General features: G+C 45.4%; 2 protein-coding genes across 3 annotated transcripts; one reads left to right on the top strand and one right to left on the bottom strand.

Moving 5' to 3' along the window:
• The first annotated feature begins 372 nt into the window (after positions 1 to 372).
• Positions 373 to 1,831, top strand: LOC117136343. 2 transcript variants are annotated; one of them, XM_033297207.1, is made up of 3 exons: positions 373 to 951; positions 1,304 to 1,430; positions 1,643 to 1,831. In XM_033297207.1, exons 1-3 carry the CDS (start codon positions 497 to 499, stop codon positions 1,655 to 1,657), a joined length of 597 nt encoding a protein of 198 aa, XP_033153098.1. In that variant the 5' UTR covers positions 373 to 496; the 3' UTR covers positions 1,658 to 1,831. The 2 variants fall into 2 exon arrangements, with proteins under 2 accessions (XP_033153098.1, XP_033153097.1); XM_033297206.1 differs by having other exon boundaries at positions 374 to 951; positions 1,304 to 1,831.
• LOC117136342 lies at positions 1,823 to 26,201 on the bottom strand. The gene is made up of 4 exons (XM_033297205.1): positions 25,322 to 26,201; positions 15,025 to 15,518; positions 9,159 to 11,154; positions 1,823 to 2,480 (listed from the first exon to the last, which is right to left on the bottom strand). The coding sequence occupies exons 2-4, from the start codon at positions 15,510 to 15,512 to the stop codon at positions 2,277 to 2,279; spliced, it is 2,688 nt and encodes an 895-aa protein (XP_033153096.1). The 5' UTR covers positions 15,513 to 15,518; positions 25,322 to 26,201; the 3' UTR covers positions 1,823 to 2,276.

The following is a 26,201-nucleotide window of genomic DNA, read 5'->3' as shown; positions in this document are numbered from 1 at the left end:
AGTTTATATTCTCCAATTGGGAGCTAAAATATCTCAAATATCGCTTTTCTGTTCAGGCTCTTCAAAGCGGCAAAATATCGGCAAAGCGGTTCGTATCTCAGATTATAAAAATCCGTTAGCGGTTACAGCCACCTTGTTATATGTGACATTTTCCAGGGCACAGTTCCTAAAACTTGAGAACAATCTATACTTTATATAAAATGATTGGTTTTAGCACTTGCACATTAAAACCCCATTTCGATAGTTAGGGTATGCTCATATAGTCTTATACAGGTTCACCCTAATGCTCGAAACACAACTCTCCCAGGACTCAAACCAATGTGGCCGTGTATAGAAGGCTTACCCATATATTTCATTCTTGATTCGTTTGCTTTGACGTGTGCGGCAACCCTGACGCCAAGCAAAACAAAAACAGTACAGCAAAGAAATTTAAAAGGTCATTGTTTATGCTAAGAAGCGGTTATATTTAGTTATTTTGATAGTTGGATACGAGAAGATGTCCTGTCGCTGCTTCTGCTTAGTGGCTGCAGCACTGCTGCTGTTGCTCTTCCACCAGCAATCCTGTGACGCAGCCACCCAGGCGCCCCAAAAGACGGTGGTAATCGCGGAGCAGAGTGCGCCGGCTTCCGAGGTGGAGGCCAAAAAGCCAGTCGTGAAGAAATCGCAGGCAGAGAATCCTCCGGCAGGACCAAAGGATTCTATGGTGGTCGTGGACGATGGCGGTCCTGCTCCGGTTGCTCCAGGTGCTCCAGGTGCTCCGGTCGTCAGACCACCAGGAGATGCCAAGGCACCGGAAGTGCTGCAGTCCCCGGGAAGACTTTCCGTGGATGATGTTCATGTTGAACGATCTCCCATGTCCCCCGATGTGGACTTTCCGGGCCAGGCTGTTGTCTACATCCTCGTGGGGATCACCAGTACTGCAATACTGCTGCTAATTATGAGGGTTTATAGGTGAGTTGATGGAGGACATATACTAGAGCTCTAGAGTATAGTCCAGAGAAGCATGTAAGGTTATTTCGAAGTCTTTCTTATTATTTTGTAATGCAATGGTAAATGCGAAAACATATTTAGGATTTTCAAAAGTTTACAGCAATCTTTCATCGTGCCTAAAAATTATAATTTCCAGGAGATATTCTAAGAATAGTAATTTAAAATTAAGCGTAGTTTAAATATGTGGCTTTAAAAATTCTTATCGGTGCGCTATATGCAAAACAGACTATCTATATATACTGAATTTTACTTTGTACATTGGGGTTATTAAATCATTATACGATAAGACTAATCGAATCGCAAATCATTGCAGGCTTCGACTTTCCCGGGCGGAGCGCAAGTACGGCGTGCAGGGCGACCGCGCCAACCAGGAGCTGACACCACTGCCCATGGCCATCGAGGACGTGAATAGTGACGAAGAGGACCACACCCTGTTCGAGGTCAATCGCCAGAACATACGCATATTATGAAATAGCAGACACATGCACACGCCAAAGATCCGTTTGGTCGCACCGCCATTTCCGACACTTCTCAGCAGAACTTGCCTTGTTTCGTAGCTATTTAATGCTTTGTAGATTTGCGCTGTAGCTGCCAGCCAATAGCCGTCTAAGCCCACTAATAACTAAGTTATCTGTATTTCTCCTACTCGCAGTTGGTTCAGGTTTAACGAATCAAAAGGAACACAAAACCACTTGTGATAACGATTACGATGATATGTAAGCATGTCTTTAAGTACGAAGGCCGCTGGAGCCCCGAAGGCATTAAAAATCTCAAAAGTACCAATGCTTTCAACTCGCCTCTGCGTCGATGTTCCATATAAATAAATGTTATATTACATGTACTCGCTTCTCTTTATTCTTCACACTTTCACAGGACGAATCTAGCTATAATTGGTTACAAACGTAGACTTAATACAGGTTGATGGGCTTACAGATAGCTTTGACAAAGGATATACATAGGCTGGATACAGGCAGTATACGCGTACGCACGAAAACAAATGCACTAACTCGTACTTATCAACTAGGATCACATAAATAATTTATTAACAATACTGCGACTGCGGCTGTGGCGGTCCTGCCCTGCCTAGAAAAACCACAGGAGCTTACGACTACCGCTAACACTAAACTTGAGCTTCGCTAACGTTTTACATTTGTGGTTGGCACTGTAGTTTGTAATATTCCGCCGAGCCATTCTCCATTCTCCCGACCTACCAGAGTCGGATCTAGGGGCTAACTGGTGTGGCTACATAGCCATCGGCGTGGGTTTGGCGATCGGGATCCCCGAAATCAAATCATGCTGCCGAACATCCGTTTGCCGCGCGTCAGAACCAGGCTGACCACCATCACAGTCAGCAGGAAGAAGACCAGGCTGAGGAACGTGGTGATGAAGCGACATCTTTGGCGGAACTTCTTCTCCTTCTCCATTTTCAGACGCAGCTGCTCCGCCCGCGGCAGGTCGAGCGTGAAGTCCGATTCGGGTCGCGAGGATGGCTGCGAATAGTAAGATGTCATCTTAAGTTGTTTTTCAATATGGGAATACAAGTTCATTTTGCATAAAAATAGATTGAAAGCTTTCAGTACAATGGAATTCTACATTTCAATAAAATGTATACATTATATTATATATTATATTAGCAATTAAAGAGAAAACCCCCATTTTACTGCACATATTTGCACCACACCATTGATTTTGCTAACAAAAATAGTCATCGTGGGACAGTTCGATGTGGAGAGTTACCACTGTAAATGCCACTTGGGCCCGCAATTAAGTTAATTAATATTTGATGATATAAGCGCTTCGCTTTTATGTAAATCGCTCTGACCATCAACGACCGCTGACGATCTTCTCTTGACATTGATTATGACCACTTTAATCGCGCATAAATGCACCGATCCTATTTGAGCCAAGATATGTAAAGCCAGTCGCGGCCAAGCGTTTCAGGTCACAAAATGTTTGGCCATAAATCACGGCCCAAACAGCGTCTCGTGCCTGCCAATATTTGCAGGTTGAGCAGGGCGTGGTGGTTGTGTGCTAAAAACTTAAAAAAAAAACTCGAAAAATAAACGAAAAGGGCTCCAACGCACAACAATTTGACCCACTGAGCTTTGTTTTCTTCGCTTTTGTCGCTCCGCCTCATGCTCATCTTAATTTTTTCCCACTCGCCTCACTTTTAGCGACACAACCTTGAAATCTTTTCAGTAACAGCGAAAAAAGGCAAGATACAGACTTGAAACAAAACGTTAACCGTTTTTGCTGATGCTTTTTGTTCGTTACCTTTTTTTTGCCAGATTCTCGCTGAAACACCTTCAAAGTTATGAAACCCTTTCGGAAATTTCACCAGGTGCAGGTGCACAAGATGCGTTAGTTGTACTAACTTCTATATCCCAATGACATTTAGCCGCCACTTCCGGCGGAAGTGAGTTAATCTGCCCGTTAAAAAACCACTTTAAAATGGCTAACTGCACATGTAAGTAGTTCTGTTGGCCCAAATGCTGGCCAACTTCAATCGGCTTGTGCCAAACGACAGATGAGATCGCGCTTATCGAATTTCGATGGAGAAAGCGGCGTATACGCAACACGGTCATTAAAAGGGCATTCAAGTGTAGTTTTGCGTGTGTCTGGAGTGCTTTCAACACACACTCTCGCACACCACTCACACACACTCAGCATGTGTGTAATTGAGCTGCGGCGAACAAACAATTTTGCCTGCAACATTTTGCACACACCTATTTTTGCATCTTATTGTGATGATTGCGACGGCTATGGCATTTTTTCTTAACTTTTTTTTGCGGTTCGCTTTAAGCTGCATTGTTTTCGATCCGGGTGATCACTTCTTTTCCTGCTCACCCACTACAGGGCACATCGCGTGGCAAGAAAGTATTTCTATTTTATGAAAAAAATTATGTACTTCTAAGTATATTGAATAAATGATTGCAAAAGTCTGAATGTTACTTTACTAACTTATCTTGCATTACTATCTATCATATTTGCACTTTTCTAACCATTTCGCGTCTACCTTAGCGAGCATCTACTGTACCAGCGACGCACACAATCGAAATGTGAAATTGAAATGAACTCAGCTTTGCGGTACTTTTGTGCCTTCCGGCTTCTTTTCTCTCCCTTTCTGATGATTCGCTTGTCTGAGGTTAGTGATGCCGTCCAAAGTCGGCGAATATGAACGAATATCTGTATATATATAGATCTGTGTATTCATGATTACCGCTGCTGTTTATCAGCCAAAGTACTGTGAAAAGGCAAGACGTAATCGGCGAAAGATGACGGAGTCGGAGGCTGCGGGGCAATTACCGCATTCCGGCATTTGGTTACACTTAAAATAAAATCTACTAATGTGCGTTCATAATGATTGATTGGATATTTAATCTTTGCCTAAAAAGTGATTTTGTCAGTTTCAGTGGAAATATGCGTATGGTGACGTACCAAATAATAATCATAGTCGAATTGAGATGGTTATTTTTCAACGATGATGGATTGGATGCCTCCCATTCGAAGCAAACTTGATCCTAAAAGATCTGCCATTGAGTTACTATAATTATATCTTAGTAGGTTCCCACCTAAAACGATTCGGGGTTCATTAGCACCAATAAAACGTTCAGAGATTGATTAATCAATGGGTAAATGGGATTCCCCGCAGTGTGATGACATGTCTGCTTATATTTCTTTTTAATTTTACCACCTGATTTTAGCACAGTTTCTTCCAGTGTACTATTACTTCCCCCCAGTCGCTGGGAGCTGGAGTGTAACGGTTTTATTGGCTTGCCATGCCAAATGAAGTGCAATTGTGGTGTAAAACGCCGTGGGTGGATGCATGAATTGAAACTTGGGCCCCAAGCCCAGAGGTGCCGGAATATCTTGCCGATTTTGACGCCAGGGGAGACGCAAGCTGTCTGTAAGCTAATTTGCAAATGATGCCGCCGTACAACAGCACGCACACGCAACAAACAATAAATAAATAAATTATATAAAATGAAAAAATAAACGCCAAAAACCATAAATTCGCCAAAGATATGCAAAACGATGAGAAATCGACTACTGGCTGTAAATTCCCGCTCAACCCGGCCTTGAAACACATCGCATATAGCGCATATAACGCATACGCCGTGTGCCCCCCAAATACGGGCTCAGCTTTTGGGTGTGTGTGCTAATTTCTGAAAGAAAATCCATCGATCGGCGGGGCGTTTTAATTTGCCGCACACGTTTTCCGCCGCTGACATTGAAGGTGCTTCTGTGTGCCGCTTCCCCCCTGGAAGTTGGCCAAGTTTGGTGCGGCTGCCCCACGAGCAAGTGTACATATGTATCCACATACATCAGGTTTGAGAAGTCACTCCAAGAGAAAACAACATTCAACACGTTCACGAGCAACTGGCCGACCGCCGTAATCTCCGCCGGATGGGGAATCCGTATCTTTGCTCACGTCGCGGCAATGGATCTCACTTAATGCACTTTGGATTGTGTGCTTCGATGGGCTATCTTGTACTTCATGTTATCTGCAGACTCAAGCGAATGGGTATTTTCCCCGAACATTCCCACATTCTTGCTGCACAATGCCAAATTTATAGTTTATCATTGCTTGTTTAAGAAATTATAGAATATGAATAAACTAGCTTAAGTTTTTCGAATGCCTGGCTAAGTTCTTTGCCTTAGTTTTGTATAATTTTCCTGCTTTCTGAGTTCAGAACCAAACTGATATTTGTTTTGCTCCCAGTTTATTGGATATTTACCATTTTTCATGAATCTTTTCACTGCTATACTGTTACGCATACTGATGTCCGATCTTAGCTTTAACTTTGCAAAGCATCCATAAGATACATTTCATATCTGCCCATTTGATCGAAAGTAGTTCAAGTTCGCTGGATGTGTACCATTTTTGGGGAACTATTCACTGGTCCATTGTTCGCGACACAAATCACTGAACCAAATGCGGTGAGCTGAAGTCCACAACTGATCCGGCGTCTGGCCCAATCCCAGGTGAATGTCTTCGGGGGGCACTTCTACACACATTAGCCGTATTTTTTGTCTTCGCCAATTAGCGGGCTTATGCTAACTCGAGCAAGTGTGGCAACAAGTCCACGAGTCGCCGGCCTGCGCGCGGATTTAATTCAATTTAAAAGTGTGTGCAAACATTTATGCAATTGCAAATGAATTTTCTTCTTTCGCCTGCTCCGCTTGCCACCGCAGGCAGTGGGGAAATTGCACGATGGGAGGCTGGCTGGTGGAGGCACCACAGCCGCAGGGGGAGGGGGCTGCCCCTCCGCGTGGGCGTGGCAGAATTGCGAAATCCAGGTGGCAGTGGCTGTCTAATTAGTCGCTGCCTTTCCCTCGGCGCACACGGCGTATGAGCAATAGCTGGAAATTTGATACCATAATTGCGGGCAGTGCCGCAGCTTCCGTGGAAGTGGAACCAAATACCCCTGGGCCACCAACGGCCAATATTCATTTGAGTGTGTGCCCCAAGAGAGCCCAAGGTGGCCAGTTCACAGGCAGAAAAGGTTCAATGAACTATCTATCAGATATCTAGCAATCTGAATTGAAATAATCTATTTATATGAAGTTTTAGAAATATGTATTTCCTGGACTTCGTTGGTTCAATCTAAACAGCTTTATCCTAGCTAAATGATTTTCCAGACTTGCAATATGTCTTCTATATAGAAGATTCAAATTATTCAGAGAAGATTCACGTATAATCCATTTAATTTGAGAAAACCCAATGAGATTAGCTGCACCATTTGCCCCAATTAAATGCACAAAATGGCAGCCGCAGAAGGTTGTCGACTCCATGACCAGCGACTGCTCTTGAGGCCTGCCCCCCAAATGGAATCCGCCATAACCCAGTTAACGTTTGGGTGGCAGTGGTGGCAACTGTCCCCTGTCCAGTGGCGATTGCGATTGCAACACTTTGTGGCAACTAAAACGCGTGCAGCTTTTGGCCGCTTTTGGACCAGATCGCCTTACATCTCTCTGCGTTTTCAGTTTCGTTTCGTTTCGTTTTCATTTTGGGTTTCGGTTTCGATTCGTTTTCGTTTTGGCATTCATGACAGCAAACCCGTTTGGATTTCAGTTTCGTTTGCTGCCGGCCAATTGCCGTGGGACGAGTTTCGTCGAGCGGGCTTTCGAGGAGGCCGCAGCTGCAGGATGGGTCTTCAGAGGCTTCTCCGCTCGCGGAATTTCAGCCAACGTCCTTAAAGGTCATTCGAGTTGTAGGGCAACTTCTTGCCACCTCTTGCCACTTGTTGCACGGCAGGCTGGCAACCGCCCTGCCAGCTTGCCGCCTTGCCGCCTTGGCACCTTGCTGCTTTCGGCCGTCCGGTTATCGCGGCCACAATCGATGGCCAGTTGGCCGAGATGCGGCTGCCACTGCCGCCGTCTTAACGGAATTTAAAGGTTAACTGGTACAGTGTCGCTTAACCGTATCTCTCGCACGATTGCCCCACAGCACTCAAGTTCAAATCGCCCGCGATAGATCGGCTATCTGATCCGCAAAGGTGAACAAACCTTCCGTCGAGAGTGAAAACTCATTGGGATGCCGGGCGTGAGTTCGGCCGTTCAGTAGCTGGCCAGAATCACTCAAATCGCTCGAATCGCGGCTAAATCGCTGCGGATATTGCATAAGCGGCTGGCCAAAAACGGAAGGCGTAGAACGGAAGCCAAAATTGGTAACGGAATGTTAAGAGTACACAATTCTTTGGCGGATATCAGGCAGTCAAATACCCTTCAGTAAGTAGGTGTAAAGTTTAATTAACCCATATTGGTTACTTGTTTCTCAATGTTGCTGCTCTCGACTCGCAATCTAAACACTTACAGGCATTATGACTTAATCTGGCATTACCTGAAGGGCCATCGAGACAAGGTAGCTATTTGGATTGGAGTGGTACCCGCATTAGATGTAATTATCGAGATCTATGGCCGAATGGGGAACAGTAGCCGGGCGGATTCATTAATCAAACTGCCGCATAGCAGGGGCCCTGACTCTGAAACTGGCTGTATGGATACACTTGCGATTATATCGATGCTATCGATGGCATCGCCTGGCGCATAACAATCTCTGACGTGAGGCACGATGACGGGCATGCGAATTCCGAATGACGTGGCTCGAGTTCTGGCTAAAAGTGCGCGGGTGTTGGCATTACTGGCATCACGATGCTACCAAAACGGCTGGCATTGCGGCCAAGGATGAGGCTGATCAACTGTAGTGGCACGAAGCGGCTTAGAATGCGAATCGGACGCGCAATCGGCCGGGCTAATGAGCTGAGGGCAGAAAACAATTGAAGCCATGCTAATCGCTCTGCGAACTTGAGATAGTTTGGCCAATCGACTGTACGATTTTCGTTGGGCTGGCCGACCTCGGGCTGCAACTTAGTTTGGGCTGCAATTAGCCAGCGCATTAATCATACGCCTCGTTGGCCCGAACAGCTCATAATTATCTCTGCAAGCGGCTGTCGATCTAAATACGGCTATCATTTCGAAACACACTTGACCCAAGCTTTGCTAATGGATGTATTTGATTCGATTCAAGCCGAGCCAAGGTCCAATTAAAGCTCATCCTCACACCAAAAGGATTAATCACGTGTGTAATTGGCTTTCTCCATCATGGATTCACCCTCTACTGAACCCATTTTAACAAGCCTTTTAATTAATCTTTTCGGTTTCGGTTTCAGTTTGATTAATTCAGTGAACGGAAGTGGATTTTGTTCGCATAGAATCCCATTGAAATGCAAATTGAATTAAATTATCATTAAGCAATTCGCTCGTTACGGAGTGAATTGAATCGAGGAATTATTATGCGATTGCATGAATCGCAGCCAAAGTAATGTGAATGCTCCTCCACCAAATTAACCGTGGGGATGAATTTTATTTATTGAATTCGAGAGATAAATATTTATGAAACCGGGCACTACAAGTGCAATGCAAACTAATAGCTCTTTTTCCGATATTTTTACGTAGTTCAAGAACTTTCACTTTTGAAGAAACAAATTTTATAGATCCTTTGATTTTGGTTTAAAAAAGTTCAGTAATTATGTTCCTCAATTCGCTAAGGTAAATGTACATAATGAAATCAATATAAGTAGTTAAGTAAAAGATATTTAGTGATCTCTTCGAATTTCAGCTCAACAGGATATTCACTTACTATACTCTTAATCCCCAATACTCACATAGGACAGAGTGGGCTGAGCACTGCTGATGACCAGTTCGCCTCCACCTCGCTGCTTGCCGAGGAGTGACTGATGGAGCCGATTGGTGCCGTAGTACATCTCCCAGATGCTGGGCTTCTTGCGATGCCACTCGGCGAGGCTTTCCCGCTCCCGATCCCGCTCGGCCTTATCGCCGCCAGCTCCGTCCACCGTCACATTTCCAACTCCAGGATTGCTGTTGGACACCGCGAGGATGGGCTTATGGAAGGTGAGGTTGCGCTGCATTTGCGTAACTAGTGTGGTCGTTGCTAGGCCTGGATGCAGTGCCTCGAGCTCCAACTGCGGCGTGGAGGCGGGCGAGGGCGTGGCACTGCGCGAGAGACTGGTGGTGGTGACCTCCGATTCCACATAGCATTCGGCGGCGGGGAAGATCTCCGCTATGGACTTGCGCTTCATCTTGAAGTTGGGATCGCTGGCACAGCGAATGGTCATGATCTGCTCGCGAACGCTGAGAGGTCGGCCATTGGCGGAGATGAGTACTCCATCGCGTACTGCCTCGTAGGCATTCAGTTGAAGATCGGCGCAACTGCGCCTGCGTTCCAGGGCGTTTTGCATGCGGACCACGTGCTGCTGGCGTCCCAAGCCGCTGCACAACTGCCGGAGTTCCAGCTCACTGTGCTGGTTCATGCGCTGCAGGTACGACTCCAGTTCGTGCTTCAGCGTGTGGATCATCCCCTCCAGCTCCTTGGGCACATCGGAGGGCGGGGTGCTCGCGGGTGTGGGCGATGCCGAAGTCGGGGGTGTCGCACGCGATAGGAGGCGGATCTTGTCACGGACGTCCTCCAACAGCTCCCGAGTGTTCTGGAAATGCAACTGATCCTCATACCGCTTGACATAGGTCTCCTCTGCCACGCCCACACCAGGTCCTCCCGCTCCGCCCCTTTCGCTCTCCAGGCGGTAGGCATCCTCGGGACAGGAGTTGATGTACTTGGCGCACTTGTAGTTGTTCTCCGCCAGTTGCTCGTCGTTCAGAAAGCTGGGATTGTCGATGCCACGATGCCCCGTGCTGGGCGCCAAAAGAAAGGCATCTAGGTCAATATCCAACAATGAATCATCCACCATCTGCTCCTGTTGCTGCTGCTGCTGCTGCTCCATGATGGTGGGCAACTGGTTGTAGACCCTCAGCTTCTCCCCAATATCCAGAGGCTGGGGTGGACCTTCGTTTCTCCCGCCGGCCACCTGCATGAAGCTCACAATATGCTCCTGTGCATACAGACTGGGAAAAGTCTTCAGGTGGCGGTCCAGATTCTCGATGCTCGTCTCCAGAACTCGCAGCTTTTTGCTGTAGTGATGCAGCCCCTCGGCCGCCTCGGCCTTCGACTGCGATTGATGGCCATTCGATGCGGCTGCATCTTGCATGTCCGAGCGCTGACTCTTCACTGCGGACAACTTTTCCGACGAGCCTTCCGGTGGGTCTATCGATGGCGCCTCCTGCGGAGCGCCCGCTTTCGTTGGTAGCTGGAGCGGTGGTCTCTGCCGCTGCCTGGCGGCCACACTCTTGATCTTCTCCTGGACATCGATGACCGGTTCGCAATAGATGTGCTCGTCCAGCGAGTAAGTGGAGCACACATTGGAGCTGTAATAACCGGACGAGCCGCTTTTGTCCGTCGAATAGTGTGAGCCACCACCACCACCTCCTGCGCCGCGCGCCGCCTGTGCTGCTGCTGCCGCTGCTGCAGCAGATGTTGCTGCAGTCGCAGATGCTGCTGATGCTGATGCTGATGCTGCTGCTGCTGCGACTGCCAGTCCGGAATCCGTGGAATGCGTGCTGCTGACATTGGACGCAATCGAGCACTTCTTGCTGCGCTCCCCCGCGCCGCCGGTCGCCTCCAGCTGTTGGTCGTGACCAATTGCATTCCCCATTCCAGTGGCCAGTCCATCCTTCAGTGGCATTGCGGCCGCTGCCGTGGATGTGGACGATGGCGAGGCTGATGCTGATGGTGATGCTGTCGCCGTGCTGCAACGAGAGCGGGAAAGCGAAAGAAGGAGCCATAAAAAGCTGTGAAAAACAGTCGGATGAAAGGGAAACCTGGCGTTGGAAAGCGGTTTTTGTTGGTTTTTCGCAATCGCCGTTTTGTTTATACGTCGCCAACTGACTGGGAAACGAGCAAAGTACTATGGGCCAATACCCCGATTTTTTGCACACAACCAACTTTGGTTTATTGCATCTTGCTAATCCTAATAATTCATAAATCCTAATGAAAATGCCTCACTTCAGCTAATGCACTCTACTTGAAACTCATGCCATAACACCTTGTTTTTTTTGTCACACTTGGCTGTCAAATATTTTTAGGAGACAAAAAACCTTCGTGGCTTTTTTCTTTCCCATGGTGTAAGCTATTAAAAAGTTCACAGCCGAAAGCGAAAACTGGTTAACTGGGTTAGTTGCTCTGCTTACATTTTCAATTTCTACTCAACCGGCTGACATGCAAATATCGTTGGGGACTCGGACTGGGATTCCCCAGAGAACATCTCCCGGATGTCCAGGAGATACTTACTCTCGGTAATCATATTTGGTTCTTGCTCTGCCCGCACTGTACGAATAGGCAAATAGACAAAGGTTTGAAAGCGTGTTTTAGAAATTCAGCATCAGCATCAACATACAAATTCGATTTCAATTCAAAAAAACTCGTTCTAAACAGGATTTCGGCCTCACTTACTGTTGCAATTCGGTTAGCTTTCGGTTTGTTTGATTTTTGCCTGCTTCTCGGTTTTATTTCACTGCCTAACTGTGAAGTTAGGCATGCAAGTGAAGTCTACGGCTTTGAGTCGCTTTTGGCCGAGTTTCTGCCGCTCTCGGCCAGCGTGTGTGGGTAAGTTCGGGCCAACATTTTGGTGAACCATGAAATCCGCCGCTGCCTGATGACTTGGTGGGGGCACAGGATGAGGCTAAGTGCAGCGAAATGAAATGGAAACTTAATTGAATGGAACGGAACGGAAGCATCCCAATGCGGAGGGCACTAAACTTCAGCGAACTCTTTACAGATGGCTACCGACTGTTTTGGTGGAAATTTATGGGGTTACTTTTTAACTTTTTGCCAATATCTTTGTAGCCAAGTCGGCTAAAGCCAAGTTACTACAAATCAAAGTCCTGTAATCTAGTCTATATAGTTATATAGCTTTCATCTACAGATAATTTACATCTTACCAATTTGTCCTCTTTAACTAGCTTTTTGGCATGACTTACTAATTAATCGCAACTACAAATCACATTATTCATTCGGATCCTTATCTCTTATTGAATGAATTAACTTTACGTTTCCTTTTCGCCCTCTCAATCGCATCATCAATCAGTTGAGCAAGTTTTAGCCCATCCTAAATTGTGTAAGCCTGTCGAATTAGCCATTCGTTGTCTTTTGAAGAGTTGTCTATTAATATGTTTGTTATCAGATATCGAAGGTAACATATATTAACTGCACAAGTCAACAACATCGACTGATCCCCTAAGGGACTTATTTATTTGGCCAAGAGCTGCACTGATTGATTGCAAGTAGAATTATTCCGATATTCTAATCGCACGGCATTTGCATTTTCTCTGCGGCGGATTTGCATTTATGACCGCCTGGCGCCAGTGGCACTGTTTTAATAACTCACTTACGATCGGTAACAAGTACGCGATATTCGGTTCCATATGGCACTACGAGTAGGTCAACGCTGGCTTTTGGCCAAGCGGAATGAGCGCTGCGAGTTGCGTAATAGCGCCCGTTGCTACCAGATACTGTATCTGCAGCTTTTCGGCGGACGGTTCTTGTACGGCAAGTCGGTGCGTTACGCGCCCAAAAATTGATAAGTGGCGGTCAGTCGTGCTGTTATATGTATCTATGTATCTATGTATCTGTTTTGGTGGCACGGCCAGCGATGCGTAGTGGCAGCGGGCCATAGATATCGCACCAACAGAAGCGGCAAGGTTACCTTTTTCGCTCATGAAATATTTTGCAATCTTGGGGCATATGTTTATTTTGTTTGTTCGAACTGTGTTAATTAAAATGTTCAGCCTCGTTTGCATGCACGGAACACTGGCGAGCACTGGGCGAGCTGGACTTGCAGATCTAGCGGACAAGCTGATTTGGCGGACAAGGGAACTTGCGGACAGGCGGATTATAGATTATAGACCGTTAGCAAACACCATCGTGTGGCTGCTAATTGTTGTTGACTGCTTGCCAAGACAAATTACAGGCGACTGGAGTGGACTATTGGTCATCTGAGCCGTCTATCAATTGCAAATCAATCAATGGGCCAACGCGTTTTTATTGCAGCGATTATATCGGCAATTTCGCACATGCTTAGCGCTCGAGATGGACGTTTTACGGGCTTTGGTCGGTTGGACTGGCTAAGCGACGACCTTGGCATAAGCCAGAGATATAACTATGGCCTAGGCGGTCTCAAAAATTGAATACAAATTAGCGACGAGCAGCAACAATTGATCGCCGCGCCGTCTAACTGCATTGATGGGGGCCAATGGGACAATGGAATCGCACTTGGCCAAGGTCGCCTTGGAAGAGGAGCTACTGTGCGAAGTCCACTCCCCCCGGGTTTTAGTTTCAATTTTAGTTAGCATGCGTGAGCAGTATGTAGTTCCAACGCCAACTGAATCGCAAATCGATTTGGGTTTGGCAAAGGGCGGGGATGGGCACGCTGTGACCTTGATGGGAAACTCGGCTCTTTCCTTGATCCGCTGCGAATCGTTTGCTATTTTGACAGCATATCTGCCGGATTATCTTATCATGGCTATCGTGTCATTGCCTGATTTCCATAATCTGCCCCATGCAATGACCAAAATAGCTGAAACGAGTTGGAAACCGAAACTATCCGCCAATTAATTGAAATTGCTGTCAATACGCGGCACGACTTAATGCATATGCATACTCATATATCCATCTGTATATGCACATACATATCCATATCCACAAGTATTTATTTTGTATTTTTGATAAATATTTCAAACCAAAACGGGCTCTCAGCTTCTGACCTTCGGCGATTCGAAGATCATGAGCTGCTGCTGCTGCTGCTGGTGGCTTCTTTAATTTCAATTAATAAACGTAATTGTTGCAGCTGTCTGCAGTTGCTGCTGTTGCTGCTGCTGCTGTTGCTGCTGCTGCGGCGATGACCGCCGTCAAGTGTTTGCCAAGCTTCTCCAAAGGCAACGAGATATGTGTATGTGCACTTGTATATGTACATACAATCAGAAAAAGAGGTGAAGGCTGACAACAGGCGCCAAAAACCGCATTGCTCGATGCAGCAGCCACTGCAGCGGCAACTTGAACTTCGCCGCCGCTGCAGACATGATTTACATACATGGCTGCTGCCGCAGCAACAGGTTGCCCATCGCATCTGGCCGATCGGGGAAGATGGTTCTGGCAATCATAATCCCCATTTAGGGCAACACTCCGCCGCTGATTGCTATCCCCGGCTTAATGCCGCGCTAATTGGCTACGAACAACATAATTACAAAATATCGCCGGCTGCTCAAGTGGCTGGAACCGTGAAGTGTTGCGTCCGTAATTGCATTACCAGCGAGTAGGGTTTCCGATCTGCAACGGTCGTGCCTTTTCTGGGTCTGGGGTTTTCTCCCCTCCCCCCACCCACCCCCGCTACCTATGAAGTCAAGGTCGCTGGCGGAGCGGCGAAGGTCGATGCACAGCGATGGGCATCAATGGCTAGGAAATATTACTTAAGTTGTAGATGAGGCGTTGCAGAAGTTTCTAAAGATTTTAGTGTGGCATAGGTATTGTTTTGGGTATCTACGGGTGTATCTTATAGATACATAATTTTAAATCCTAAATTGTTATTTTTTGATGATCTACACTCAGTTATGTTGCATCCTCACCTTTGATATTTAAGCATGGCTCGTGGCAGTAGAAAATTTTCGCTGCTTCCCTTGGGCGCCGCGTTGGATGCACCTCCTCCACTTGGAGCAGCTATACCAGCGGCTTCTCCCGATCCCGCTTCGCCTGCTCCACTTGCGTTGCGAGCGAAGAAGGCGCCCAGGCGCTGCAGATAGGCGAACTTGTTGCCGGCACCGGTCTCCTTGGCGGCGGAGTAGCTCCTGGTGCTGCTGCTCCGGCTGCTGCTGCTTCCGCACCGGCTTTGGCTCCGGCTCTGGCTCCTGCTCCTGCTCCTGCTGTGGCTGGTGCCTCCCGCCTCGTCGTCCTCCTCCTCGTAGGGCAGCACCTCGATTGCATCGAAGTCGTAGGAGTTGAAGTAGGCCTGCTCCCGCGTCCGCTTCACCTGGGCCGCTTCCGTCACGTGGTCGGCGGATATATCCGTGGCTGTTTTCTTGCTCGCCGTGCCCGGTGAACTTTTGCAAATGGGCATGGTCGTCTGTAAAATGCAGGCACTTTATTAAAATAACAAAATCAATGGGCAGAGCCTATAATGTTAATATTATATAATCCCTCCATTCAATTGAGACCCACAGCATTAAATATGCTTAAATGCTTGTTCATAGATATGCATATCATTTACACAATTGACCATGACTACACTATTTGCAAAGTTTGGTGCACATGTCTTTCGGTTTTAATTCATGAAAACAGTTTACAAACAGTACGAACTTAAAGATACTATCTTATCCAGAACTAACTATATTAATTCTAAGCTCTGGGAACTTGGAAACATCATCGTGGCTGTTCTAAAGAGGGTTATTATCTTCCAACAACACGAGCGGGAGCTTGCACAATTTTACGCTCCGGCGTTTACGTCTCTTTGCCAGCGGCGTCTCCAATGCATCCGCTTTGGCCAACTGGAGCTCCAAGTGGAGCTGTAAGTGGAAGTGGAACTGGTTTGGCGCTCGCAAAGAATGCACTTGGTGGCCACGTTGCAGTCGCGTTTCGTTGACGCAAGCGTTTTTGCCTCGCTCATGACTTTGCATTAATTAGCCAAAAAGGGTTTTGCGCAATTGCATAATTTTTGTGCAACGCGCGTGTTGCCTCCCCCAGTCATAATTTATGGTAACGTGGCTAAACGCCCGCCGATAGTGCACAGCACACCCCCCGAAACCCAACCGCTGATGCACCCAACTGCATTTACGGCCAGGCGTTCCATGGAGTCTGGCTCGGATGGGGCAGTTATGTGTGTGATCGATAGATAAGTGCGCCGTGCTGACAGCTTCATCATCGCCGCCCAATGCGGCTGGCCAGTGGGCTCATCGCCGTGCCATAGGTTCCGCGTTATCGACTGCTATTTCTGCGGTTTCAGCTTCAGTCGTTTTAGTCGCCGGTGCGGCAATCAGCAGTTTTCAAGCCGCACAGATTGCAGACCTCGTCGAAAGCATTAAGTGATACAAGCCTCCCGCCGAAAGCCAAAATTATTGCCCACCCATGCAAGCTGCCCCATTGACGATAATTCCGGGTGGGTGCAAATCCGAAATGCCACTTTGGCTAATGGCCCATTTTACCTATGCACTATCTGATCGGAAAAATGTAGGCATGCCAAATCGGACCTTACATAACTGCCGCAATCTGGTGTCTAAGTATGTAGTATGTAGCCTTAAGAGCAACAAGTTTATTAAGAAGTTACCGACTACCTACCAATTGTTTTTCATGAGTAATTTGCATAGTAATCTTGCACAGATACTTCTTTACGTTATGTTACTGAATTATGTGATTATGTGATGTGATTAATACTTGCTGGCTGCATTTTTATTTGAAAAATGCATTATTTGGCCTCAGGTAACGATTTGTAGTCCTAACGACTAGCGCAAAGTGATTTTCATCTGTGCACATGCCTTTAATGACTTTTTCAATTGAAGAAAGACACTGTAGGCAATCAATTTCTTTGAAAAGTGTAACCACTGTAATTTGGGCAGCCAGTGCTATTGAATCTGATGGGTTTCTCGATAACTTTGCGGTTGACTTGGCCGCCAACACTTCGCGGGGCTGATGAGGCGCCTCGATTGACGGATTTCTGTGCCAGCAAGCGCCATAATCGCGGAGATAATAATGGTGGTGGATTAATCGGCGATCGTGTTACCATGCCGCTGCAGTGGCTGATGACATGCCACATGCATTTGTGTGCCATGGTCAAGACAAACGTACAGTGACAAACGTGCGAGCACTGAGTTTTTCTAGTTCTGTTGCCCAAGTGACAACTCAAAGTTACTTTGTCGTCTTCCAAAGCACTGACTGCAAATAAGAAACTGCGATGGAAAAACATAAACAGCAGTTGGCAACTTCCACAAATCATGGCGACAAGCCCATCAAACTGGAGCAGTGCGTCAAATCGGAGAAGGAGCTGGGGTCTCCGCTCCATTCACTTGGTCTGCGCATACTCGTTGTCGCAGCTATTCGAATGCAAATGTTGCACAACTTTGGCCGAAAAACAGTGATATAATTGAGTTTCGACGCGTTCTTCTTCTATTTGTTGGCCAAACAATCGACTGCTGAAGTGACCGCCACTTGAGTTATGGAAATGCGAATAAAAATACTGGGCATGGGGACGTGAGGGCTTTATTTATAGTTCGCTCTTCAATCAGAATGCCTGCGGTGGCTTTTGATATTTTAATGAGTCAATTGCCCCAGCACGTCCAAGTGCCAGTCTAAAAACGGATCGGCATCGGAATCGACTAAATCGATCGCGTTGCCAAGCGATGCCTCCGCCTTGACTTATTTGCCATGAGTTCATCATCGCGGCGGGCCAAACAAAAGACTTAAGCGACAAACCCGGATTGCCCAAGCGAGTAGTCAAGCCAATCCGCAAAGAAATCTCCGCAAATGTTGCCGATGTAAAACCGCAACACAAAATCTGCATTGTTTTCCAGCCGCCGCATTGCAAAATTGCGTTTTTGTTAATAGTTTACACTGCCCTACAGGGCGCAACTTCGCAACAGCAGCCACTAGTAAAGCGCAACATCAGCTGGCATGCGGCAACATCAAACTGCATTTGCACAAACGAACAAGAAAACACGTCTAAAGTGAGTTACCCAAAATGCAAGAGAAAAATTTTCCATCTTCAGTTTGGCAAAAATTAAAGGGTTTTCTTTTACACTACACTACAACATTTAAGGCGACAACTAATATACTCTTTATATCTATTAATAAAATAAATTAGAATAATGTAAATTAAGCTATAAGCTTACGATCTAAAAACCAAGACAAATGTTCAAATGTTTTTTAAATGTTTTTAATGCCATTGAATCTGAAGGCCTGTATAGTTTGTTAACAATATTTGCTTTGCAAGTCTGTTTTTATGATAACTGCTTCTTTGGGTCATTTGGTTATATTAAAATCAACAACTAAACAAGATAATCTGTTTGTAAGTCGATATTTTGGTAGGTTAAAGGTCTTGTCTGGGTAGTTTCTGTACTTGCCGCAGTAAGCAATCATAACAGACAAAAGCATGCAGTTCCCTTAGTTCAGATATAATATGATTGTCTAGAGAAAAAAGTACCAGCAATCGGCTTAATGATTTGAAAGGGGAAACAAATAAAAAGCACTCGGCACATAAAATAAATTAAGCAAGACGTACGTTTGACTTTTAGGGTGCTTTAAGCCCTTAGTTATATTGTTTCAAACACTTTACGCCCTCCCACTCATTACGTCCGAGGCTGTTGGCCACTCGCCTTCATTTTTTTGGCCAGGAGGTGCTGGCTCTTGGAACGTTCACGGCTCGTTGCACCACCCACTCCGCTGCACCACCGCACCACAGCAGCACCACCCGCGCCAGACACCCACCGGTGGTTTCCCCGTCAACTGTCGCCGTTCGTCATTGAGGCTGGAGCCGCCGCCAACTGGCGCAAAACCCCTTAATTAGTTGGACTCAAAGAGACATTTTGCAACGATGATTGCGGCGAGTCGGTGGCAATTAATGCGCTGCACTGCCCGCTGAACTGAACCCATAATTGCGCTTCAGTGTGATAAAAACGCACTGGGTTAATGCTAATTGCAGACGCATTAGCCTGTTGTACATTTAAGCCTTTTTCCCGCTCATGGAAGTCATCTAATTAGGGTCTTTGGCTCACAACGCGGCTTTTTGAAAGCATAACTTAGGGTAATAAAAATAGCGAAGAGTTAAGCGAAGAACTTCTGCCCTGAAGACTTGTGCTTTTGTTAAGAATCATTTTAAAGAAGGAATTATAGACTGGTTTCATAAGATGTTTCCTTATTCATTATGGTACAAATGGTACAAATATTGCTTAATTTTTCCTTGCTATGTAGTTCTTAAGATAACCTCTCACTAAAGTGTTCATATTTTTAGCTGACCTAATAGTTCTCATTTCATTCCGCTTTAGATATTGTTAAAAATATCTCGCACAATATCGCGTGCAGATTGATTGTTAGATTCCACCGCAGAATCCCTTGGCTGCCAGAGTGCTATTATTAAATTGAGATTTAGCCAAGTGTGAGCTATCAAAACAACGCGCATAAATTAGATAACCGCCGCCATCTCTGCCCCAAGTAAATAAGTTATAAAATATAACGAGCATAATTAAATGCAAGCCATGGTAGTGGGCTGGCTGGTCTTTTGGCCAATAAATCGCAAGTGGCAGTGGACTCGTGGTGCTGGCCAAAGATTATGTAAATGGCCCAGAGCCGCAGAGCAACTTGGTCGGCCAGTTCCGTGTGAGTGTGTGTGCAGTTTCGGATCGAACTCCATTAGAACGAACGGTGGCCGCCTTGTTGACAATATATAATGCCGAGGGCCGTAAATTTATGCTAAGTCGAACCTTGCCCTTGGGGCTTCAGATACTTGGCGTAGTTCCGTTCATCATCGGATGCTCAAAGAAATCTTCTTGTCAATGAATGCACAGCAAACAATATTTTGGTATTTTCAAAGGCAGTTTAATCTGCCAAGAGTGTTTTTTCAATGGTATAAGATTCAGTTAATGAAACATAGTACTCTTAATGCATTGAAAATGTTTTCATAAATGTCTATCCATGAGTTTCATACTTTAGTATTTAAGATGCCCTGTTAATTGTGGTGAACTACAGTGGCAATTTTGCTCAGTGTGCTGTAATAACCAGGCAGTTTGTCGGCCACTCGATTGCTTCGCTTGGAGGAGAACGCTGGTTTCCAATTAACCTTGCCCGCTCCTCGGTCGCATTGGCCATCAACGACGCTCTAAAAAATTCGGCCAAAGAGCAGAAGCTCCGGCCCAAAATAGAATGGACAGACATTGAACGAAAAACAAGCCAGATACATATAATATTTTGTTTATAAACAAAAACGCGATGGACGGCCGCCAATTATGCATGCACATCAAGAGGAACTCGACGCGCTGCCAACAGCTGCTCCACTGAGCTGCCCCTGCCCTCCACTGGAGCTAATCCCGCCGAGCGGATCAGTCAAGCGGCAATCACTTGACTCACCCACCCAACAACTCCTACCACCCCCTTTCGGGTGTTTTTCATTGCACTTGCCGTTTGCTTTTGCTTTCTTTTTATTCAAAGCCGTGTTGCAGGCAATCTTGTTTTTGTTGCCGGTGTTTGGAGTTTATTTTTCCAGCTTTTCTCATTTCCCAACTTTCGCTCTCGGGCCAAAAAGTGTTCACTGACTTTAATTAAAAAAGGGGAAAATACAAGAATGTTATTAAGCCAAAGAAGAAGGAAATATACCAGCCAGATTTTTAGAAAGGCTCTCGTTGAGTCTCCAACTTATGACCTACAATCTGAAAAGCAATATATCCATAGATTTGCAAACAGTACCAAAAATCAAGTTTATTAATTGAAGCAAAGCCAATAAGTTTGTTGCCAAAGTGGTGGACAAGGTGTCCTGAAAGTGACTGAGAGTTCTTTAACAAACTAACCTTTTTTTACATATCTTCGGCCCTCTTCGAGCTGCATCAAATTAATGTTCCGACTTTAATTAAAGGCGAAAAGTTAAAAAAAAGGCTAAGCCAAAGATGAGAGCAAAGGCATATACCATAGACACAAGTTGTTCATAAGTCTCTTTCTATGTTCCTTGCCTCCCCCCTCTTCCTCATAAAAAACATGTACAGCTTAATCCAAATAAACACACAAGCTGCCAGCCTGGCAGCTTGGCACTAAAATGAAATTTGAAAAAATATTAGGAAGGCAGCTGCATATAGTGCGATTGCGTTTGTGGACGTTAAACTAGTTTTTGCCTCTTACATTTTTCCCGGGCGTCCAAGAGCCATTGAAAAGGATGTTCAGGGGCTTAAATACTCCGGCTTGCCCTGCGAACTGCGAGATGAACCGGCTTTGCGGCTTGTTGCAGCCTGTAGGTTGCCATGTGCCACTTGACGCACTGCGTCACTGGTAGCGGGCGTGGGAGTGGGTGGGTGGCTTATGGCCTGTTGAGCACCGACAACTGCGCAAATATGGCGAATAGAACGCACTGGCAGGCCAACCAAAAGGTTTATCATCAAGCCAGATACGAATGTTAGTGGGCTCAAGGCTCTTCTGCACTCGAAGGAACTCTTCTGCATTGTGAAACCCACCTAGGCACAACAATAAATGTCGAACATAGAAGGGATTTGACGAGATGTGCTCATGGGTGCCTTTTGGTGACCCCGAATTATTGTGGCTTCTGGTTTTGGAAGCCTTCTTACAACTTTGCTAATATTAGATAGATATTAACTTATTAGCGAAAGATATTGAGTGCTAATTGTTTGGAAAGGGAAATTCATTCATATTGTCATGATGGGTTTTGGTGACCCCGATTCATTGTTCATGGGGTTTTTTGGACCAGGATATTTTGGGTATTGGTATCCTCACCTAAATAAATAACCTTATACCATAACATATGCAACTGTGCCATTTTTCGAATTATGAGTGACTACAAATCAATTTAGTGTCCGCATAAGTAGCAAAATCCACGATGGGCTGCCTGCTTCATTCGCATACAGTCATATGCATAATCTTATTGAAGTTCAACAAAGCAGAGCAGCTCAGTCAAGGTCAATAGCAGTGGCCAAGTCAGCATTTGACATTTGCTTTTTGTGAACACAATAAAGAGCTGTCATAATTGAATCGCAGCAGTAGCAGCAGCATCCGCAGCAGCAGCAGCATCCGCAGCAGCAGCAGCATTCGCAGCAGCAACAAGTGCGGCGCAGCAAGTGCAACAAGTGCGATTTATTCACCGCGCTCTGAACTTGAAAGTTGTGCAAGGCAGTCGAAGGGAGGTCAAAGGGGCCGGATGTCCGTGTATTTGGGCCAGCGAGAAATGGCCAATTAATTGGCCGTAAGCGACAGAGGGAAACCCCGAGGCCCGAAACCAGTCGGTCGGTCACCCAATCAATTTGGGGCCTGGCCGCCAATTAGGGGGCATTTGTTTGGTCTGCTCGAATGCACTTGCACCGAATGCCCCGCCATTTCGGCGATGGTGTGTGTGTGTGTGTGAGTGTGTCTATGCTAATGTGTGTGAAAACGGGTTTATGGCACTTGGCCAGGCCGAGATCCATTATGATGGAAATTAGCCTCATAATCGTAATAGTGGGTTTCGGGTTCAAGTCTGCCGTGCTGGCCACTGGCCACTGGCCATTGGCCATTGTGTGAGTTGTGGCTGTGAGCCAAATCGCAAACAATTAAGACTATTTAAATCAATTGAAAGCTGATGTATCGATGTCACCGGATGCCCCCTGATCTTGAAAAATGAGCATTTAGCTCAATGCGTTTGTTTTTTATGTTCGATGCGAATTATTAATTCGATTTTAATGTCTCCAGATCGCGAAACCGATCCAAACCCGATTAACCGAATGCTAATGGATGTGGATAGCAAGACGAGTGTTTGCTGGAACTTGTTTCCAATTGACTCTCAGCCGTATTTTTGCTTAATTAGTTGACACGCTCGGAACAAAACAGTCCAACAAGACCGAAAGTAAGTGCCCAGCGGTGGCCAATAAATTATATATATCAACTCCGATCTGCTTTGCTCGGATCGGATCGCAATATCCATCAGGAACGTTCTAATAAATGGATCACACAAGCTATAAAATGCGATCTCGGGTTCGTTATCACCAGATAATGCAGATAATGCATATAATATATAGTTGCTCGATCGAGTCAAGGTTCGGTCATTATTTGGCGTTGTTTATTTTTAAATATTTGTTTAATACTTATTTTCGGCCGTCTGCTGTGCGAGCCAAACGTGTTTGTGGCCATGTTCTATGCACGAGCTTATCACTCCTGACTGGTTTATCGTCATTCGAGCCAAGTTCGCCCGAATAATGCCCGAATCTGGCCGCAGCTAATTCCGGTTCGACGAACCTTTCACTCCGCGAATTCCACAGTTCCACAAAGATTGTTAAATAATCGACTTGTCGTGCTGCCAGCAATTTGATCTATTTGACGGGTTGACTTCTATAGTGGTTTTTGGAAAACCCATAGTTGTTTGCAGCACCTACAACAGGTGAATTTATGTAGACAACGTGTGGGAAAGTGGGCCATATAGGTGCATTTGCAGCCAGATATTGGTTTGTTATCATAATCCATTTGCTAGTTTGCTAGATTGATAATTTAATTATAAATATTATTGGAAGTGTTTCTGTGAACTTTAACCCCTTGCAAGCATCAACAGCTGTGGTTTCTTTCTGCCCATGAACATTTTACATAACCGCAATTAGTAATTGTGGCCAGTCTGGGGTCTCGACTTGCAATGAACAGCCCAAACCACATAATGAAATTGAAATATTTATTTGCCTACTGTGCAAATGTGTGCGCTTGGTTTTAAATATTATATTTATTGAAAAATAGTTTGTCAATGACCGCATTCATTCATTCATATTTTAAGTTGGTTGCCTCATTAATTTCGCCAAAGCTGAGCCCCGAGCGACACCCACAATTGTTGTAAGCGATTTGTTATGGTTTTTCTCCTCTATTAATAGACATCATAATTGTGGGAGATGCGTCGCTGTGGCGCAATGGGCGTATGTGTAATATGATTAATTATCGTTTTCGAACACTTAAACAGCACTTAGCAGTTTTCACTGCAAACATCGGGGTGATAATTGAATTGTATTTCCATTGCATCTTCGGATTGCCGACATATTCAAGCGAGCAAATACTATAATATAAATGGCAACGAGGAGGGGCGCCCATCACATTAAATATTATCTAATTCCCAGCTTCGTTTGGGGTTTTTTATTTTGCATGATGATGATTTTATGTGTGATTTCTCAGCCATTTAACTGGTTTGGTGAATCAAACTCGTTATGAGCTTTCGACGCTGCCAAGTCAAGCAATTAATGCACAAATCTTAGTGGGAGTCGGTCGCACTGGCAAAAGAACTTCGATTCGAACCAGAAGACCAACTATGGGAATGACTGCGGATATTTATGGGCCAACGGGGCTAATGAATCGCTTCCACCTGCCACTTTTTGGACACAACGCAGACCAAAAGACGTTCATGCGCTGTGACAGGAATTCCTATTTATGATTAGCCAAAAGCCCAACCAAAAAGCCAATTTAAGGCTGTGGCCAAAATTAAATCATCAGCGGACGATTTGCAGCGTTCAAATGGTTGGTTGGTTGGTTGGTTGGTTGGCGGCTTGCAGTTGGGAAATTGGGAAATTTAATTATGTAAATGTAATTTGTAAATAAATGCAGCGCAATTTCAATTTATTTGCCATTGAAATTGCTGAAATTAAGTGTTTGCTGAGCCGAATACTTTGCAATTAAGAGTGCAAAGAGATTTTGAGGGCTGATAACGAGATACCCTTCAACTGGCAGGGGAGTGTGCACGATGTCAATCGGTTGGGCACATGAGAAATAATAATAAATTAAACTTACTATTATTACAATGATGCAATATTATTTGTGCAACTTATACATTTATCTGTTTTCTCACATAAAAGCATATGATGGTTAAATTTAGTTGTTAACACTGGAAATTCCAATTATGAACTATAAAGTGAATAACCCATAATTGAAATACCCTTATATTTTGTTATATGCATCAATTACACACACACTTTGTTGCTAATTTTATTTTGTTGCTCCCTTTTTTTACGAGGTCATTAAGGCCAGGACAATATAGAATGAAAAAATGCCTCATTCGGTTTTCAGCCCTCGTCTGGGTTTTTGTTCTATTTGCTGTTAATCCTTATCTAATTTATGCAAATTCCATATCACTTTAATGGCAGAACCAGCGGCGATTCGAGCACGATTTGCGGCGACTAATTTGTTTAATTGTAATTAGCCGTAATTGGTTTATGTTAATTGCCTCACCTCACACAGACTTCAATTGCGAATGGAGTGCGTCCCTTGGCCAGATGTTGCTTTTGCCTTTCCTGCTGCTGCTGCTGCTTTCGGCCGAGTTGCATAAATGTTTGACTTTAACGGCTAAAAGGCGCGCACACACACACACGTGGAAATATAGAAATTGGACGGCAACAATTGCATTAATGGGCTTTAATTGCCGAAAACGCACACAGCGAGCCACAAACTTGACTGCAAACTTGTTCGAAAAAAGTCAAATGGTCAAGCGAAGGCCCAGCGCAGTTGATTAAAATGTTGTAAAAAGTCTCTCTCGGTCTTAACTCGCTTTTTTTAGTTGTTTACTGTTTGTTTTTTAGTTTTTTGGTTTTTTGGTTTTTCTCGCGGGATAAACGGCAGAAGCCACTCAAATATTGCAGCAGCTAGCCAGAAGAAGATGCGCAAAGCGCACGCCAAAATCCGACTTATGCAATTTCTTTTTGTTTATTTCCAATTTCTGCCTGGGCACCTCTTCGCTTTTGTTTCTTCCCTCGCTTTTCTCCGCTATTGTTGTTGTCGAATGCACATTTCAGTATGTTTCACACACACGCGCGTTTCTCGCTGTTTCGCGCTGCTCTTGCGATTTCTGCACTCTTTTTGGCTTCGCCGCGAAATTGTGTCAGAATAGTGTAGACTGGAGTGTTTTCTCATTTCCAGCCCCTTTCCACGCCTTCTCAGTTCCAGTGTCGCACGGAGGCTGCGTGCAGGGCGGAAGAATCGCAGCGGCGACCTACGACAACCTGCAACCACCGCCGACAACGCGCAACACGCAACACGATACGCGCAGCAAGCAACAACCGACAACGGACAGAGCCGACAACGGACAAGCAACAACGGACAACCGACGCGAACG

Source organism: Drosophila mauritiana, chromosome 2R, assembly GCF_004382145.1.
Source record: "Drosophila mauritiana strain mau12 chromosome 2R, ASM438214v1, whole genome shotgun sequence".
Taxonomy (NCBI): domain Eukaryota; kingdom Metazoa; phylum Arthropoda; class Insecta; order Diptera; family Drosophilidae; genus Drosophila; species Drosophila mauritiana.
Note: the sequence above shows the minus strand (reverse complement) of the source record. Positions and strands in the feature narration are given on the sequence as shown.

Coding starts and splice junctions, on each gene's coding strand:
- LOC117136343 (XM_033297206.1), top strand. CDS start 497: ATGTCCTGTCGCTGCTTCTGCTTAGTGGCTGCAGCACTGCTGCTGTTG. Junction 952..1,303: donor CTAATTATGAGGGTTTATAG/GTGAGTTGATGG, acceptor AAATCATTGCAG/GCTTCGACTTTCCCGGGCGG.
- LOC117136342 (XM_033297205.1), bottom strand. CDS start 15,512: ATGCCCATTTGCAAAAGTTCACCGGGCACGGCGAGCAAGAAAACAGCC. Junction 11,155..15,024: donor GCCATGCTTAAATATCAAAG/GTGAGGATGCAA, acceptor CTCTCGTTGCAG/CACGGCGACAGCATCACCAT. Junction 2,481..9,158: donor CTCAGCCCACTCTGTCCTAT/GTGAGTATTGGG, acceptor TACTATTCGCAG/CCATCCTCGCGACCCGAATC.